Source organism: Numida meleagris, chromosome 3 (assembly GCF_002078875.1).
Source record: "Numida meleagris isolate 19003 breed g44 Domestic line chromosome 3, NumMel1.0, whole genome shotgun sequence".
Taxonomy (NCBI): Eukaryota; Metazoa; Chordata; class Aves; order Galliformes; family Numididae; genus Numida; species Numida meleagris.
In genome coordinates, this window is record NC_034411.1 from 110,461,299 (window position 1) to 110,479,139 (window position 17,841).

The 17,841-nt window shown below is 42.6% G+C and overlaps 1 protein-coding gene across 5 annotated transcripts in view; it reads right to left on the minus strand.

Moving 5' to 3' along the window:
• The window catches only part of SUPT3H (SPT3 homolog, SAGA and STAGA complex component), a 272,370-nt gene extending 259,981 nt beyond the window's left edge, over nt 1-12,389 (minus strand). The window contains exons 1-3 of one of the 5 annotated variants that reach the window (XM_021389655.1): nt 7,335-7,403; nt 1,965-2,069; nt 938-1,041 (exon numbers count right to left, since the gene is read on the minus strand). In XM_021389655.1, the coding sequence (XP_021245330.1) occupies nt 938-1,041 (104 nt within the window). In that variant the 5' untranslated portion in view covers nt 1,965-2,069; nt 7,335-7,403. The other 4 variants (XM_021389659.1, XM_021389662.1, XM_021389656.1 and 1 more) reach the window with 4 other exon arrangements.

Genomic DNA, 17,841 nt, shown 5'->3' on the forward strand with positions numbered 1-17,841 from the left:
CCCTACCCCCTAATTTTATCTCTGCGTCCTTAGAGGTTAACATATCTTTTAGCTCTAAGCTGAAAAACTCTTTCAAGTGCCTGGGTAAATCAAGAATACAAATCCACGTGGGACAAGCTCATTCATTTTCCAAGCCCCCCACCCCAAAAGTACAGAGTCTTGGACACACATGAAAAGGGGAAAAAAGGCAGATCGCACTCTTGACGAATACGTTGCTTTCCACCAAATGAATTTTTGCAGGCAGCACAGCATCATAGGTTACCAGCCAAGATAAAGGCTTCCACAGAAGGAAACCTTCTGATTATGCAAGTACCCTTGAGAGCAACACAACCCACCTGTCCATAGATCGCCCAAGGTTTTAGAAGTGAACTATAAAATCACACAACATCACGGCTTGGAAGTCTGATTAAATAGGTTCCTAAGAGTCCACTCAATATACATAAAAAATAACTTATGTTTGTAATGTTTGTCACAACTTTACTTCATGTCAGCCAGAACCCAGTTATTTACAATTCCTTCATGTCTGAATTTCATGCAAAATACACTGATGTCAGCAGTCTATTTTCTATATTAGCACCGAAAGATGTTAATACAAAATATCTCTTTAAATAAGCATACATGACAATAAGAACCAGCTTTCTTTGATGAAGGACTGAGCAAGAGGTCTCTAAAGACTTCAAATGTATTAGTAATGTTATGTTAATTTAGTCAGAATTTTTCTCTCCGTTCAGTACAAGATGTGATTTTTATCTTTGAACGTTCTCCAAATCAAAAGTAAAAGCCATTCCAAAATAATCCAGAAAAATCACCAAGTTCTAGCACTAATACTTGCTCTTCTTTCCGCTCATCCCCATCACCTTAAACACGCATTCTAAGCAGCTAGCTAGAAGAAATATACAAGCAGCAGATATTACCAGCAATACGGTTGGTTACTTACATCATACTTTGCAGCTCAGGTGTAAAACTTGTGGATTTTCCCATCCCTCTTCCACTGCTTGAAGAAGCAGCTGCTGACATCGGGCTAGCCACGGTGCTGCTCATCTGAGGGAACAAAGAAATAACAGCAATTACAAATACATTTTATTTTAGAAGGGAACATATGAAAGAACGGTAACAACTACATCCCTCACACAATTCTACACGTTGTGGAAATTTCAGGTCTACTTCTGCATACAGAACTTCATAACGCCTTTCAGCCAACACCCAAAGAAAGCTATTCAGAAAGCCAAGTGAAAACTCACATTTCAATAACTGAACATGTAAGAGAAATTTGTAATAACCGTAAAAAAAAAGAACTTCACCCTAATGTACATTCCACACTAGATGTTCAAGAGGGAAGAAAAGCTATGCAGGGTGGACTTGAACGTAAGGTACTGCATGCAGGAAGAAGCCTATCTGAGCACACAAGAGAGAGATGTTTACTGTAATTACTGTAAGCATTGGAAATTCTGTGCTATTTTAAACTTATCTTCTCAGGAACTCATTTAGAAGTACCCTAAAAGCACAAAAGTATTAAAATAAAATTATTGTTATTTTGGAATATATGATATTCATACACGCTGCTGTCTTGCTACCTACAACATTCTCTTCTGTTGTCTTGGTATTGCAAGCACTGGTAAATCAGTCCATGCTTGCCCCCACTGAGACCAACGCAAGAGTAAAACAGTATTAGAAGAAAATCAGATAAAACTTGATGGGATCACAAGTTCCTTTTTGAAACACATACTAGAATCAGGAAGTCACTTAGGTTGGAGAACACCTTCACAAGTCCACCACTGAAGCACATCCCTAAGCCCCACAGCCACACGTCTCCTAAATACCTCCAAGGATGGAGAATGTACCGCCTCCCTGGGCACCCTGTTCTGGTGCTTAACCACCATCAGCGTGAATAAACTCTTCCTGCTACCCAGTGTAAACCTCCCCTGGTGGAACTTGAGGCCATTTCCTCATGCCCTGTCACTTATAATGCACGAGGGCAGCTGTAGAGCGATGCAGTCTCTCCTTCTTCGAACTGAACCTCACTTCCCTCAGCCATTCCACCTCTGTCCTGTTTTCTACTCCTACTCCAGCTTCAAAGAGAAATGCACATCGTGATAAAGCCTAGACAACTAAAGGCACTGCCTTCATACAAAATGTTTTATAGCTTTGCTATACAAATTTCTTACAAAAAAAAAACTCCAAATCAAACCCAGTTCTACTCTTATTCCATAAAGAAAATCTAGCAGATGTACATTTTCCTTCTTAATAAAATGCAAGTCAAATGCCTGTAAGTAATTTAATTTCATAAAAAAAAAAAAAATCTTAAATTACTCAAAGTCTGAGAAATCAAAGTTTATTTACGGAAAATTCTATAAACACAGAATAGGGAGTTTCATGTTCCCCCTTCGGGATTTCTTCTTATACACACAAGTGCACCCATCACACAAGTCCTCCGAGAAACAGAACACGTTTCCATGACATTTTCCCTCTTCTATCTAGCTTGCTGCCCACCAGTATCAGCTCACTCGTACTGCTCGCTTCTTGCACTATCAGTAGCAGCAGCAGTATTGGTGATGAGAAGCAGATGTTAACTTGCTTTGCTGTAAGACTTCTAAAAAGGTCTTAACTTTAAAATGTAAAGTGGAAAAAGGGGAGATAAATTTATTTTCTAAAAATATTTTCTGAAAGTAAGTTACCCTATTAAATGTCACTCAAAGCATTGCAATCGATCCCAAATATGAGGCTTTGAGTGAAGAAAGCTTGTAACCCTAGATATGCATAAGATACTTTCAGAAAGTATCAGAATTAGCATTGTGAAACGCTAATTATACAATAGCTTATGGAGGGACAACAAATATGGCAAGAAGCTTATGCATTCACATATAGGCTTACATTTTTTATGACTGCTTTCAAGTAGATTTTAACAGACTTCTATCTTCAAGCAGATTCTAATTTAGGTCCCCATCCTGCAAGCACTTATGCACATGTGTAGCTTTAATCACATGTTTACTCCCACTGAAGCCTGATTTTAATCATAAGTACTTACACACCAGGCTTAAGTGTTGGCAGGATCCTGCCATAATCAGCAGTTACCAAAGAGTCACAGAAACGAAACAATCAAATTAGTGACATCAAAAAAAAAAAAAAGGTTTTAAGTGCATCTATCATGTGAAGGAAGCTGACAGAGGGCTTCTAGGAAAGCTCTATGCTCATACAGAAGGGACTAAAGAGGAAGCTGCAGCGATACCCATGTAGCAGAAATTTATCTGTATTTTACATTTCATTATTTGTTTGAGACAAATTGTGTTCATTTTAGTAGCTATATATGTATATTGAACTCCACACTACCACTATTCCTCAATAAAATACAATACAGAGAATCATAGAATCACCAAGGTTGGAAAAGACCTCCGAGATCATCCAGTTCAACCGTCCACCCACCACCCATAGTTCCCAAATCCTATAGGGCTATACATTATCTTAAATATTGTTGAAAACCGTGGAAACTCTTACTTAGAAACATCAGACAACAAAATTATTCTGCCTGACAGCCTTCCTTAAAGCACCCATTTTACGCTGGATTTCATCTGCATTCCCATTCACTGCAATCCCCAGTTGGATCTACACATACGATCAAGGCTTCAGGCCTGGAAACACCTGCAGAATGCTGGCCGTATAGTTTCTTTGGGGTTCTGTTTTGTTCTTATCATCTGGCAAACAGGATCTCACTACACAAACACTAACAGCAGAAAGATACGTGCCGTTTGTGCAGTTAGTCCTTCTAGTCTTTACCAATGGGCTCTCGTGCTGGGGGATGGCAAGCCTTGCGATATTTCACACGCAAGCCGGCAATTAGGTGAACAACTCGGTGAACATTTTCAAAAAGCAGGAAGAAAAATCTTGAAATATACCATTTCTATGCCGTATATGAAGTTTAAAAAACTGAGTAACTGATAAACTCAAGACTTTTATTTAAGCTTGCATTATTATTTTTTAAACTAATAAGATGATTTAAAGCATAGGATGTAGTGACGTTCTGCTTTATCTATGGGGTATCTTCTGGCAACTGAAGGAGGCATTCTTACCTCCCCCAGATCATGGGACAATTCTGCTGTTGCTGGGTCAGTAGAACATCTGTGATTTGTGACTGTCCTATTTTAGATTAAACACTTTTCAAGGTTCCTGTCCTCCAAATGGATGAGAACAGCCTAATTCAAAAACCTCAGGGCTGTACATCTGTGCAAGTATCGGTTTGGGAGCTGAAAGCTTATCAGCTACTGCTTCACCAAAAACTCTGCAACCAAATGATTTAACTTTCAAATCAAGCAGGTGTACAGCATTTTCTTGACATAAAAAACCAACAGCTTGTCAGGCTTTGTCAGACCCTTCACAGTAATTACTTCCACAGCCCACGTTTTGTTTGATGGTTTAGATAATTAACTTCTTTACACATCAAAGTCCCATCATCCGTATGTTCTATTTCCTTTCTTCCGGACATTAGAAAAAAAAAAATAATTCAAAAGCAGAAGCACTCCCAAATCAATTTTCTTCAATAAGTACAGCTAACATGGAACTGAAAAAGCCTACTGTAATCTTCAATGGGTCAATATACTGTATTTGTTTTAGCTCCAAACCGAAATGCAGCTGTTTGCCATATTCTATAAAACGAATTCAGATGTTCAGATTAGGTCACAGATTATTTCAACATGCCTTATTTTAATCATGAACTCTAGCAATGAGAAGATAGCTTCTGATGAGCACTGGCTGGAAGTAGCAATTATGAGGTCCCATCCAGAGACATCCAGTTTTAACAAATTCTTTTCCCATAAGGAGAATCTTGCAATCGTATGCGTAGTAATAATATACATATATGCTTAATATAAATAAAGATTTAAAAACATCTACTGTGACTTCAATATCTTTTACATAAAACAGTCACAATAGAAAACAGTCTTTGTTCCATATAAAACAGCAGAAGAAAAGAGTTCTTGGCAGAGGGAAACAAACCGCAAGTTGTTTCTTGACAAACGTAGGCCTACCTCTCTCACTGAGGTAAAATACATGAGCAGGCTTTCGCTTCGAAGCCATCTCTTTTATCCATACCCATTCTGAAGCTCCCAAGCAACACAAGCTCACCGTTACAGTTCAGTCAATAAGCCAGGTGTACAACAAATACATGAAGTATTTCTTCAAGATCCAGTTGAGAGGTGTCTAGGAGCTGAAGCTCAAGAATTGAAGGGAAGAATTGAAGTCCAGTGCTCCTGAAATTTGAATTTAATATACAGGCTGCACATACAGCCCATATCTGTCGATTATCACATCTCCAAGCTACATAATTCTTAATTGCATTTGGAGCAAACAGAAGCAGCCTTAAAAAAATTAAATATAAATAATTATATTTAAAAAAAACCAACAGTGTAAATACTTCCATCTTCCGTTTTCAAAGACTACTCAGATACTTCCATCAATCACCACAGCCAAAATGTCATGTGAGGGTCTAAGGGAAGGGCACATCCACTCTCAACAGCCCGCCAATACTGCTCAATAACTCATCTCAACGCAATCAGGAAGAGCAAACATTTACATCCCTGCAGTTTCACTCTGCAGAAAGGCAGCTGAGCTGGGTCAGTTCAAAACAAAAGCGTTTCTTGGAGGAGGGAAATTTGACTCTGAAAGGCCTACCAGAGCTCTGAGTACAACTGGTAAAAGTCAGTGGCTGCATTTGTTTTCAGCATCTCTAAAGTGTTTGCAAAATCAAGTCACGTAACTACCAACTCTATCCTTGTAAATGTTCTTATGCCTCTGTTACAGTGTGAAGTATAGAACTAGTGAAAAACAGAGTGATCCAGCACACATTCTTACAGTAAATGCATTACTGTAGGATTTACAGTGACTTAACTGATCAAGCAGACATCCAGTGTGGGTATTGTACCAGTTCTCTTTTCTTGCCTTTTATAAATATATTTTGTATATAACCTGAAACCATGCAAAAATGCAAAGACTGATATTTTTATCTATAGGAAAATAAAAAAAAAAAAAACAGGAACTAAATGCCAAGATGACTGTTAGTTAACACAAAATTAAAATTAATGGCTTCGTTTTCACACCCTTTACTTCAGAGTAATTAGGTTAACTAGTCTGTTACCACCAAGTATTTCACTGCAGGCACAGGCTCACCAGCATGCAGGAGTATAAGATACACTCTTCTAGGACAGGAGATGTACGATCTGAATTAACTACAGGAAATCAGATTTTTTGTTGGTGCTCTTCCGTAAAAGGAAAGCAAGCAACTCCACACTCCATTGAACACGTGCAAGATCGGCTTTCTAAATGTAGGAGCAAAATTTAAAAGAAAGACAACCACATACATTGTATGTATACTGTTGCCCCCATCACCATTAGCATGGAATAACTGAACAAAGAAAAACTTTGAAGTTCTTCAGTTCTCCTGAGCTGCTCGAGTAGGCTGGGACCAGACACATTCTAGAGTGAAAGGTCTCCGATAAGCACGATGCACAAATGACCTAGACTTAACTAGCAAAAACAAAGGATTCAAAACGTGGAATTAACTCCTTTCTCAGCTCCTCACTTGCCCACGTTCACCAAGTCACGACGAACTCGCTGTGTAGCAAATAAAAACTAAGCAATAAGCCGAACAACTTCCTAACTCCTTAAAAGCCAACAGATAAAGCAAAGGGACAAACGCAGCCCGATCAAATCCAGAACACGGAGGAGCACGGGCAGGCAGTGATGGATCTGCACCAGGTCAGCACACAATAACACTGCTCACAGCTAGGGGTGCAACATAATCTAAAAAAATGGAGGACAGCTTATTTTAAGCGTCACTAAGCGGAACACATGCACTATGCACACTAAGGAGAACACAGTTCACCTGCAATTGCTGCTTCCTTTTACTACCCGATACACTAATTGCGTATGATAGTTTTACTTGAAAGCGAATAACAGAAATATTTAGACTAGATATCAGGAAGAAAGTCTTTACTGTGAGGGTGGTGAGACACTGGAACAGGTTGCCCGGTGATGTTGTGGATGCCCCATCCCTGGAAGTATTCAAGGCCAGGCTGGATGGGGCTGTGAGCAACCTGGGCTAGAGGGACGTGTCCCTGCCTACAGCAGGGGGTTGGAACTGGATGATCTTAAAAGGTCCTTTCCAACCCAAACCATTCTATGACTCTATGATCCATCTCAAAGCTGTCAATGAAGAGCCCAACTTTCAGCACCCAAAAAAGAACCAAATTGGTTTTGACCATGACATTCTTTCTTAGAATTAAACAAGCTTGGAAAACCCACCAGCATAGAAGACACACAGCCAAGCACCATTTTTTCCCCTTTACCTTTAGAAGGCCACTCAGTCACTCGCTCTGGTTTAGAAATTAAACAAGCAGCACACATGCCTGCATGATAATAATTAAGACAAACTTAGAGCATGTATAACATAGTATAATACAGCATATATATAGCACGTATAATATAGTATAATACAGCACACACGCAGGATGCAGAGTACAACAAATTTTCAAACACATACAGGCATGGGTTTTGCCCCAAAGATTAAAATGTGTCTTACTGATTTTGCCTTTACAACTGTTGTGCTCCACACACCTGGAGAGAAAGTAATCCTAGGTGTTCATTCCACACCACCTGGTAAGGAAGTATCTTTGTACACTGTTACTGGAGACCTTAGAGGAAAGCCATGAACAAGTGAAACTCTCTCACCAACTTCGCAGGGAAAGAAAAGTCGCTAACCAGCTACAGACTAAAGCACAACCTTCTGATCCACTTATGCATCACGACGACTGTATTTTACATAAATGGCTCAGTATGTTCTCATATTTTAAGCTATTATTTGTCCATCCAGGAGTTAGACATGACAGTTATTTAAGCCTTTTCAGAAATAGACCGCAGAATGGTCTGGACTACTGGAAGCGTATTAATACACAGATGTAACTATTTTCTTTGCGACTGAGAAATATACAGCATAACCTTACATCACAGTTATGTCTCCACATCTGGAGATGTTTACAAATACTTCTGAGTTTCTAACTGAAGTCCAATCAGAGCTCTGTCCTTCCTCAGAAGCGATTCTTTACCAAGGAAACACGGAAAACTATTCCAACAGATACACTCACCTCCCTCTGAACAGAATGCACTGCACTTTTTGCAGAGCTCCATGCCACTTCTGGCAGTAAATGGCACTGCACATTAACACCAATGATTTTTTCTTCCTTCCTAAAGACACTTCAACAAAACAGCGCCCGTAACCAACAGGAAAGTTTCCATTGCTTCCAGAACGCAGCTCCTGTAACCGTAACTTTGTTTGCACTAGCAATAGGTTTGGGGTTTTTGTCTCCCCCCAGAATGCATTATTTTGGCAGCATTCTGACTATTCTGTAACAAGTTTTTAATTATTATATAGACGTTAAGTTTAGCGACCATAACTTTCCCAAGGTAACCACTGAACAGCTTTCAGTGAAGCAAATACAGCGTACTTGTAGGTCTTGTGATACAAACTGGCTTTGAATCTTTGGAACCTGCAGACAGGATTCTAGCACGCAAAGACAGGCAGACCCCAACCTGTAACTTACTCAACACTTTGCTTATCTTGAGGAGCAAAGCATTCATGTATGAATGCACAGAGCCCAAGCTAGTTCTACCAGTGTGCTTTGCTACTCATCTGCCAGCAAGAAAATCCATCAGTCATCAGGGCTCACATCTACCTTCGGTTCCATCTAGAGTACCTTAATTCCAAGGTTTCACTAATGCTGTTGGATTCTCCATAAAGCAAAATCAAGCTTACTGTCTTCTTACCAACAGCTTTAAGTCATGCTTTCCTCTGTACAATTTCTCTTGATAGAACTTTCTGTCACCTACCTCCATCTGCTCCACTCCTTTCAAGATGCCACTGCCTTCCTAACCCATCACATTGATCCTCCTCCTTCCACATCACCCTGAGCAGGCTTTTGCTCACTGTCTGAAGTACAATTATGAACATTTATAAACCTTCCATAAACAGTGGTCAACATTTCATAGTATAGTTCCAACTTTACTGCCTTTAATTGAACACTCCGGCATATCAGCTTCTCATACTTTGCCACCATCACTGTCCCCAAGTATACCAAAAATCCCCAATGAAGCATCACTAGTCAAATATACAGCTCAGATTTTGTCCCTGTTTTTTACTGTTGGATTGTTCCTTTCTCTTCTGAGATCACTGCTTGCCATCAGAAATTTAAGTTCTCTTAAGCATGAAAATGTTATCTTCCATTGTTACTTATCTGCACACCTAGCACAAAGAAAACTACAGTGACAACAGCATGGCTTTAACATCTGTTACAATCATTCCCACAAGCTAAAACCTGATTGTTGAACATAGCTGCTAAGTGCCAGGTCTAAAAGCTTTAATAACTAGATGTCATATTTAGACAGCAACATTCAGGATGCCAGTCCTTTTCAGAGATGTAACAATCACAGATGAGTTCTGATAGATTTCTACTAAAACGTATTCTTTTTTTCTTATTATTCTTTACTTTTTTTAGAAAACATTTTTCCTCAGTATTAAGCAAATCATTTTAAAACGTGCTTAACATTGGCTATCTCTACTGATATTTCTTGTAATTTACCGGGGAGTTGGGCCAAGACAGAGGTGCTTCAGCTCACCCCTTCCATACAAGCCCTTGGCCTCTTTCTACCATTACTGTTACTCCCTGTATGACAGAATAGGCAGCTGTGGGAACTAGAAACTTTACAGCTGATTCTGTGAAACTGACTGTAATCAATCATAACACTCTAAGCATATGTAAAATACAGGAGTAGCAAAAAGCCAAAGATTATTTATAAATAGAAATGTATATTGCATTAGCTTGCAGATGAACACTGATGAAGATTAGTTCAAATTAATAAGGATTACGTGCAGCACTGTGAATGACAAGCATCTCAAATACAAATTACATATCTAATCAATTTCATTTCCGTACCTTTGATATGGAGTTTTCTGATCAGTTCCTGGTAAGCTCTAATTGAGTCACCGCTGCCCAGTTCCATGAGAACATAGGCCTAACTCGTTCCCTTTTCTTTACGTACTTTGCATATCTACACATTTGGATATTTCACAATTGCAACAAGAGCATCAACTCAGTTAGTTTCTACAGGATAATCACTTGCTTAGGTTTGGCCTCATGCCTTTAAACACCCTTGTAATAATGACCCAGACATATACAGCCTACCTGGGCTCACTGCTCGAAGGCACTGCAGCACAATGGCAATAACAACACAATGTTCAGTGTCTCTTCAGACTACTATATGTAAGCAATTCTTAAAACACTCATAGCTTGCTAAATAATAGCTTGCTTATTGTGACAAGGTACTAAATGAGTAATCACATTTCAAGCAGCTCCATTCTGTGTTATCCAAAATTATGTCCTTGACAGGTTGGTTGTAACGCTCCATTGGTTATGAGACTCAGAACCTTACAAAATAGTCTAAGGGCTACTGAATTCTGTTAAACCTCAGGCAATGTTTCCAAACTCAAAAACACAAAACCTGTGAGTAACGAGCCAGTAAAGCACAGAGGGATTCCTCATTTACTTCTCAGAGGCAAGGCCTTGGAGTTGTTCCTTCTGCCTTTGCACATGTCCCAGTTAGATGTCAAGCTGCTCTCCAGAATCACCACAGCTAAAGATTTCTTTACCTAAGGAAAGCTTTGCATATTCACAAGACTCAGATGGAGGACTTTCAGAAAGCCATAAACACTGTACCACTTGAAAACGCTGCTTGCAGCATCAGCTTTCGCGTCTATACCGCAACAATACCAAGTACAAAAACGCACCAAAATAAAATAAAATCTGATTTGTATGTTAGTAATGTGCAAGTTTGAGCCAGGGCAAAGTCCATCAAGAAGGACATCACCTTCCAGGCCACGTGGATCTAGCCAACAACTAAAAAAATACGTAAGAGAGATGAAAGAGAGGATGCACTGCACCCTGTCAAGTAAGTTAGCACGGCACTGGGTGCAGCGCCTTAAGTCAAAAGGAAAGAGAGGCCTGTACCAAGGAAGAGAACGGCGTGGGGGCGAGATCAAAGACTTCAAAAGAAAGCTGAAGTACACCATCAGCAAAACTGCAGCCCCTGAAACAGGTTCACTCTCAGGAGACCTGATGTCTCACAACAGGCCACTAATGCAGCATAGCGCATATGGCAGCCCACAACATCAGGTTCTTACCCCCCCTCCACATACCCGGTAATAAATATTTTGCATAGGTATTGTTTTGCATTCACAGACTGCCAAGAATTCATTTGTATAACTTCTAGGAACTTACAGCAGTTGATCTGTACATAGGACATGTGAAAACGCAGTTAGTAAATAACAAAACCACTTCAAGTTCACACAGAGAATATTGTCCGAGACAGCAGCTATTCCTATGCTTTAGCATTTAACATCCTGCAGCAATTAAATCTACTTATAACAAAAAAAAAAAAAAAAAAAAAACAACCACCGCTTCTGTTTGTGCACACAGAACTAAAACCCACCCCCCTGCAGAGCCACACGACAAGCAGGCAGCATCAGGGAGACAGCAGCTAGCAGCACCTCCCAGCACAGCGCAGGCCAAAGGCTGACCTGGGTTACGTAACTCCCAGTTACAACCAGAACCCTCTCCCAAACGAGCTGCAAGACAACAAAACCCACAGGGCAGGGTCCAAGCGCGCGGAACGACACTGCAGGCCACGAGAAATCCCCATGCAGGAGCGCAGGGCGGGCAGAGCTCCGCGCACCGCGGGCTGTGACAGGCGGCGGAGCTCGGCGCCGAGCATCGCGGGGGGCTCCCTGTGGAGGAACCCTACGGAGCACCGCTCCCACCCAGCGCTGCCCCGGCACCAGCTGAGGGATGGAAAGCCGTGCCGGGTTAGCAGCAAGCTCCCGCAGGCAGCCCCCGCCCGCCCGTCCGTCCGCCCGCAGCCCGGTCCGCGCCGTCCCGCCAGGCCCCCGGGAGCGACCCTGCTCTGGCAGCGCGGGGCGGGCTGTGCTCGCGCCGGCGACTCGCTGAGAGGCTCACCCCGGGGATGGATGGATGGATGGATGTTGGATGGAGGAGGCTGAGGTGTACGGGGAGGAAGGAAGGAAGGTAGGAGCTTGGTGGTGCCCGGTTCCCCCCCCCCCGTGTGCGGCTGTCCGAAACAGGAAAGCGAGAGGCAGGAACTGAACCTCGTCCCTTCCCCTCTACGCGCTGCCTGAACCGAGGCGAGCAACGAGGGGGGCGAACGGCCGCGGCCTCTCCCCCTTGGCCGCAGCCGCGGCTCCGGCGCGGAGACGCTCAGGCAGCGATGGGGGGGGGGGGTGGAAAATGGCGCCGCCCGCGGGGGAGGGGCCGGTTCCGCCACACGGCGGCCGCGGCGCTCTGCCGTCTCCGTCTGCTGCGCGGCGGCCGCGGCCTCCCAGGGCGAGGGGTGGAGCCGAGGCGGGGCCGCTGCTGCGCCGCTTCCCTCCGCCGCCGCTTCCTGCCCGCTGCTGCTGCTGCTCCGCTCGGCCCCTTTCCCGCCCACCGCAGGCAGGTGCGGCCTTGCAAATAGCAGTGGGTCCTCACTACAACTTAACGCATCCTGCAGGCATGCTATGAGCTTAATATGTTGAGGTAGTTAAATATCTTCCACGCGTAGAATTATAAGTCATAGAATGGCTTGGGTTGGAAGGGACCCCAAGGATCATCGAGCTCTCACCCCCTCACACAAACAAGGCCACCAACCTCCACATCTAATACTAGACCAGGCTGCCCAGGGCCACATCCAACCTGGCCTTGAACACCTGCAGGGATGGAGCATCCACAGCCTCTCTGGGCAGCCTGTTCCAGCACCTCACCACTCTCTCTGTGAAGAACTTCCCCCTGGCATCCAATCTAAACCTTCCCTCCTTGAGCTTAAAACCATACCCCCTTGTCCTATCACTATCTACCTGAGTAAAAAGTTGATTCCCCTCCTGTTTGTAATCCCCTTTTAAATACTGGAAGGCTGCATTGAGGTCTCCTCGTTGTTGAGATCCCTCTGGATGGCTTCACTTCCTTCTGACGTGTCCCATAGGCAGGGCCTACATCTCCATTTCGTGGCAGTGCTTCTTCACTCCTGCAGTGTCAGCTCAGCAGGCTGAGGGGATGTGGAGGGCCAGCATCTGCCCTTATTTTGTTCAACCACGCTCAGTACCTCCTAGCTCTAGGGTTTGGTGCACCCAGTTCAGTCATCCCAGTGGCCTGCCAGGTTTGTAGGGAGACAGACTCATTTATGTCATTCCGCTAACTGGAATGATTAATTGTGTCCAACAGAGGTGTGCTGAGTAACTGTTAGTGCTTTCTGTCCTCTTCATGACATGCAGAAACCTTGCTTTTCTTGAGGGCTTGCAGGAAGCTAGCGGCCAAAGGGACACTTGGCCCTGGCCGTGTTTAGGTTAGGTTAAACATAAAAAGGAGGAAGAGGGAAGCTTTGGCAACCACTGAAATTATCTTAATGCTCAAGGAGCCATCTGAATCCCAACTTACTTGGAGTTCAACCTATTTTCCACCTTTTCACCTTTGCTTCATTCTACTGCTTTTCCTTTTTTTTCCCTTTTTTTTTTGTCTTTCTTTTAATTCTGCTACCCTTCACTCGCATTCCTCCCTGCTGCTTCATACGGACACCTGACAGTCCCTCAATTCCCTCCTCCTCCGCTTCCACCTCCTACACCAGCGCTAGCAAGATGAGGCAATTCCGCTGCTCTCTGCTCTCCCTTCTGTTGCTTATGTCTGTGACAGTAAAGCTGCTATCAGCCTGAGCACTGACAGCAGCAGGCAAAACACCGAGCAGCTAAGATAGCTGATTCTTGCATTTATAAGCAAATTCGAGTTCTTACTGCAGTGAGGATGACCTGAACTTTTCCTTCCTATTATGCATTTTAAAAACATCTGGACAACGCCAGCTAAAGGAGGATTACTGATAAGCATTTTCCTGGCCAAAAGGAAAATCAAAGTATTCTGTCAGGTTGTGGGAGATTCTGCAGTCTTTCATGAGACAGCTCAAGTTTTCAGCCAAATTCTGTGATTTGCCAAAACCTTGCATTACAGGCAGTGCAGCACGCTGCTGGTCTTTCTGTGCTATGCACCATGCATATTTTCATGTGTATCAGAATTGGTAAGACAGACTGATGTGAAAATACAGAATATAGAAAAGTTACTGTGCCAATTCTGCAGGATAATTTTAATAAGGGAATGACTGTGATAATATGGTTTAGCATGTCCAGTGTGAACAACATGATTTCCAGGAGCATGAATAGAGCCAAGGCGACTTAGTGAGTGCCTGAAAAAGTACTGAAAGAACTTTTACAGATGAATTTTGGTTTTGTGCAAAACGCTTTTGCCCACAGTGAGAGGTTCCTGGTTCAGAAGTGGTTTGAGCTAATGCTGATGATGGGCTGGGCTAATGAAAGAACATTCCCTCCGTTGCTGTGTGTATAGGTGATCACTTCTGGCAGAGCAGCTGAGCAAGGCAGGCATGTACTGGTTGTGAAATCCCAAATCAATACAAAAAAAAGAATGAGCAGAAGATGGGGGCAAAGAGGACTGAGGAGCACAACGTCTCTTGCGGTACTTTGTGCTTGGGTAGTTGGTTTAAGTGCCGTGGCTGCTCCCTAAGCAAGTCTAAATTCTTACAAAACTTCACAGATGAGAGAAAAACCTGATCAAGCTTTTGTTATGTATTACGCAGGACCAAAAAAGGGCACAAACAAAATCATGTTCCTTTTCTGGTCACCCTTCAGATCCTAAGGTCATTGCAAACTGTCTCAGCACTTTTACAGACTGGACTCTGCTCAAACCATAACGCTTACAAAGTTTCGCTTTGAATAGGCCTGATTTTCTCTGTCATTTGTTTTCACTTTTATTTCTCTGCACAACATAAAAAGTCCAAAAAAGATTTTATTTTCCCCCACATAGCATATAATTTGCATCCATCATCCCAGGAGGTCAGTACCACTGGGGTGCCATTTAAATACAATGAATATAAAGTAATGAAGCTCTCGCTGGAGTGGATGGCCGCAGTTCTCGGAGTCAGAGAAAGAGTTTCCAAAGCATGTGGAGAAAACACAACGGGAGACCGAGTGAATTCATCACACCACAAAAATGTCTCCATCCTGTCGACAAAGTCATTAAAGGAAAATGAACCATTGTTACTCTAGACGCTTGCATTCCTTTGGCATAATAACTTCAGTGTAGAAGCATTGGTGCAAAGAGAATTTGCACACACGAGAAAAAAAAAAAAAAATCTGTTTAAAAAAAGAACGTATCCAGATTATGTAATGAAAGAAATCCTCCATGCTCCAAAGAAGAGATGGAGCCTCTGCAGAAGCCACAACTAATAAGGAACCTTATGCAGCATTCCAGGGTGGTTCTTTTCCTCCTGCCAGCAAGTCAAAGTAAATGCCAGCACGGGCAATTCTTTTCCGATAACCCACAAATGATATTCTCCTTTAATTACACCAGTGTTTCTATCCCCACTTGATCCACGGCCATGCTGGTTTTTAAGATCCTTTCTTGAGATTTCCTTGGCACCGTATCCCTTTTTAAATTCATTTACTTTCAATAATTTTTCAGTCTCCATAAAAGCAATCTGCGAGGAATGCAGGGATTAGAAAAGTTTGCTGTGTTCAATTTTATGTAATTTCCCTGGCAAAGGGTGTCCAAATGAGAGACAGTGTCATGTGCATGCAGTAAATCATAGCATATACCGGTTTCAAATATGTTGTTCTTCTGTAGGCCTGCCACAAGGAAACACCACTTTAAAGCAAACTGTCATGCAACCCCTGGTAGAAAAGATGAAGTGAAAAAGCTGCAGCAAAAATCCTTTCCTTTATTTTTACTTATTCGGTGGTATGGCAAAGCTGTATTTGACATGCAAGTTAAAACCAGAACAGGCTAATTGATTTAGCAACTTTATTGTCAAAACTGTTCAGTGATACAAGTCCTTCCAGTTACATTAATTATTTCTTTAATAGAAAGGCACTACGTTGATTTAAGGAAATACTGAAAAGGAAATCTGTCCTTCGTTTTTTGTGACTGCACTGGAATGGGGAACTGAGCAGAGCACTACTGAGGAAACATATGCCAGCAAACACCAAATCATACCTGTTAATTACAACAAATACACTTGCACACAGCAACAAGCATGCTATTTATCCATCATTTACAAGCACTGAAGTGTAGGGAAATGAATTGGTTTGCTGGCAATTGTTCCAATTAATTGGGCGTGCTATTTATTAGGGCACTGATTAAAGCCTTCTCTGCAATGTAATAGTTGAGTATGAAGCTGCCAGCTCTTATTCACTCCTGGCTCAGATGGATAAAAGCAGGAGAGTAGACAAGCACAATATGAAAATAATGATGTGCTCTGTGCCAAAATGGATTTGAGGCAACTCCAGTGCCTGGAAATTAAAGACCTGGAGAAACAGAATTGGGTAGCATCATGATCTTGAAGGTAGAGGTTTGTGTTGTGTAATCCGGCTTTGACCAAGAGCTTCCATCTGTAATAGTCATTTTGCACGCGTGTTAACACCAGCACCATGTTACACCCTTGTGTAAGCAGCATGCTAAGGAAATAAAAAACAGGACAAAAGTAGACCTTAGGTCCTGAGTGATCCGAGTCCATTCACTTGAAGAAAAACCACTGGGGGTCCTGTTCCCTGCCACCGACTCCTTCTGCCTATCTGATCAACCGCCCTGACTGAGAGTGTAGATTGAGTAAAACCATGGCTTCCACAAATGAGGTTAGGAGTTTCCACACACAGTCAAGGAAATCTACGCTAATAATTGTATATGTTATCTGAAGTAATGCTTAGGGTTTGATGCCAGCCAAGATAACCACCAGAGCAAACCAAAATAGTGATTTCAAACCAATTAAGAATTCCTTGGTCTTGGATTGTTCATAACTTACCTTGTTAGCACTGATGCAAGACCTGGGTGCAAGGCCCAATGTTCCATGATTTACTAACAAGCTTTCGTTCCTACCTACTTCCTACAGTGTCCTCAGCATTTTGGCAATGACCTGCACTCTGCCTCTGCAGAAGGAAGTACTCAAAGGTGACCTCTGTGAGCAGAAAGCTGCAGCCTGAGGGCTCCAGCAACAGAAATTAAGTCTTGGTGCAGTGTCTTTCTTAGGAAACTGATTGTGCCCCAAAAAATCATGGCAATGTGAGAACCACTTAAAAATGAGCGCGGTAGAGGCAGAGCTCCAATTCTCTCAAGCAAGAGAAAGAGCTGACACTGGTCGCTAGAGACTCCACTAGCTAGGGAGCAGCTTTCCAGATGGATCACAAGGAGCTCAGTGAAGCAAAACATTAGGAGAGGTTCTTCACCCATGCAGTCACACCTGCTTATTACTCCTGCCTGCCATTCAGCTGAAACCACCTTACTGCACAAAGCCACAACCAAACGAGCTTAACCCTGGCTGAACCCAAAGCACAGCCATTACCCTAATAACAGTATGTAATCTGGGTTATAAGGAGTAGGTTTCAGTTTCAGGTGTGGTCACCAAAACTTAGATGTCTACACTTGGGCTGCACTTAGGCTCCCATTACAGTCAGTGGAAACTCAGTGAACGTGGCCAGTGCAAGCGAGAGACCAGTTCAGTTCATCCTAAAGCAGACAGCTATGTTTTATCATGAGAATTGCTCTCCAGAAGCCACTGACTGCATGTACTAGGGCTGACTTTAACCATCAGTGTGAAGTGCCCTGGGCTGTGCTGTCCGGTCTCCACCTGCCTTTCCAAAGACCAAAGGACATCCCATAGGTCCTGACTCATGTGCCAACCCGTAGCCATTTCTTAGGAAACTCA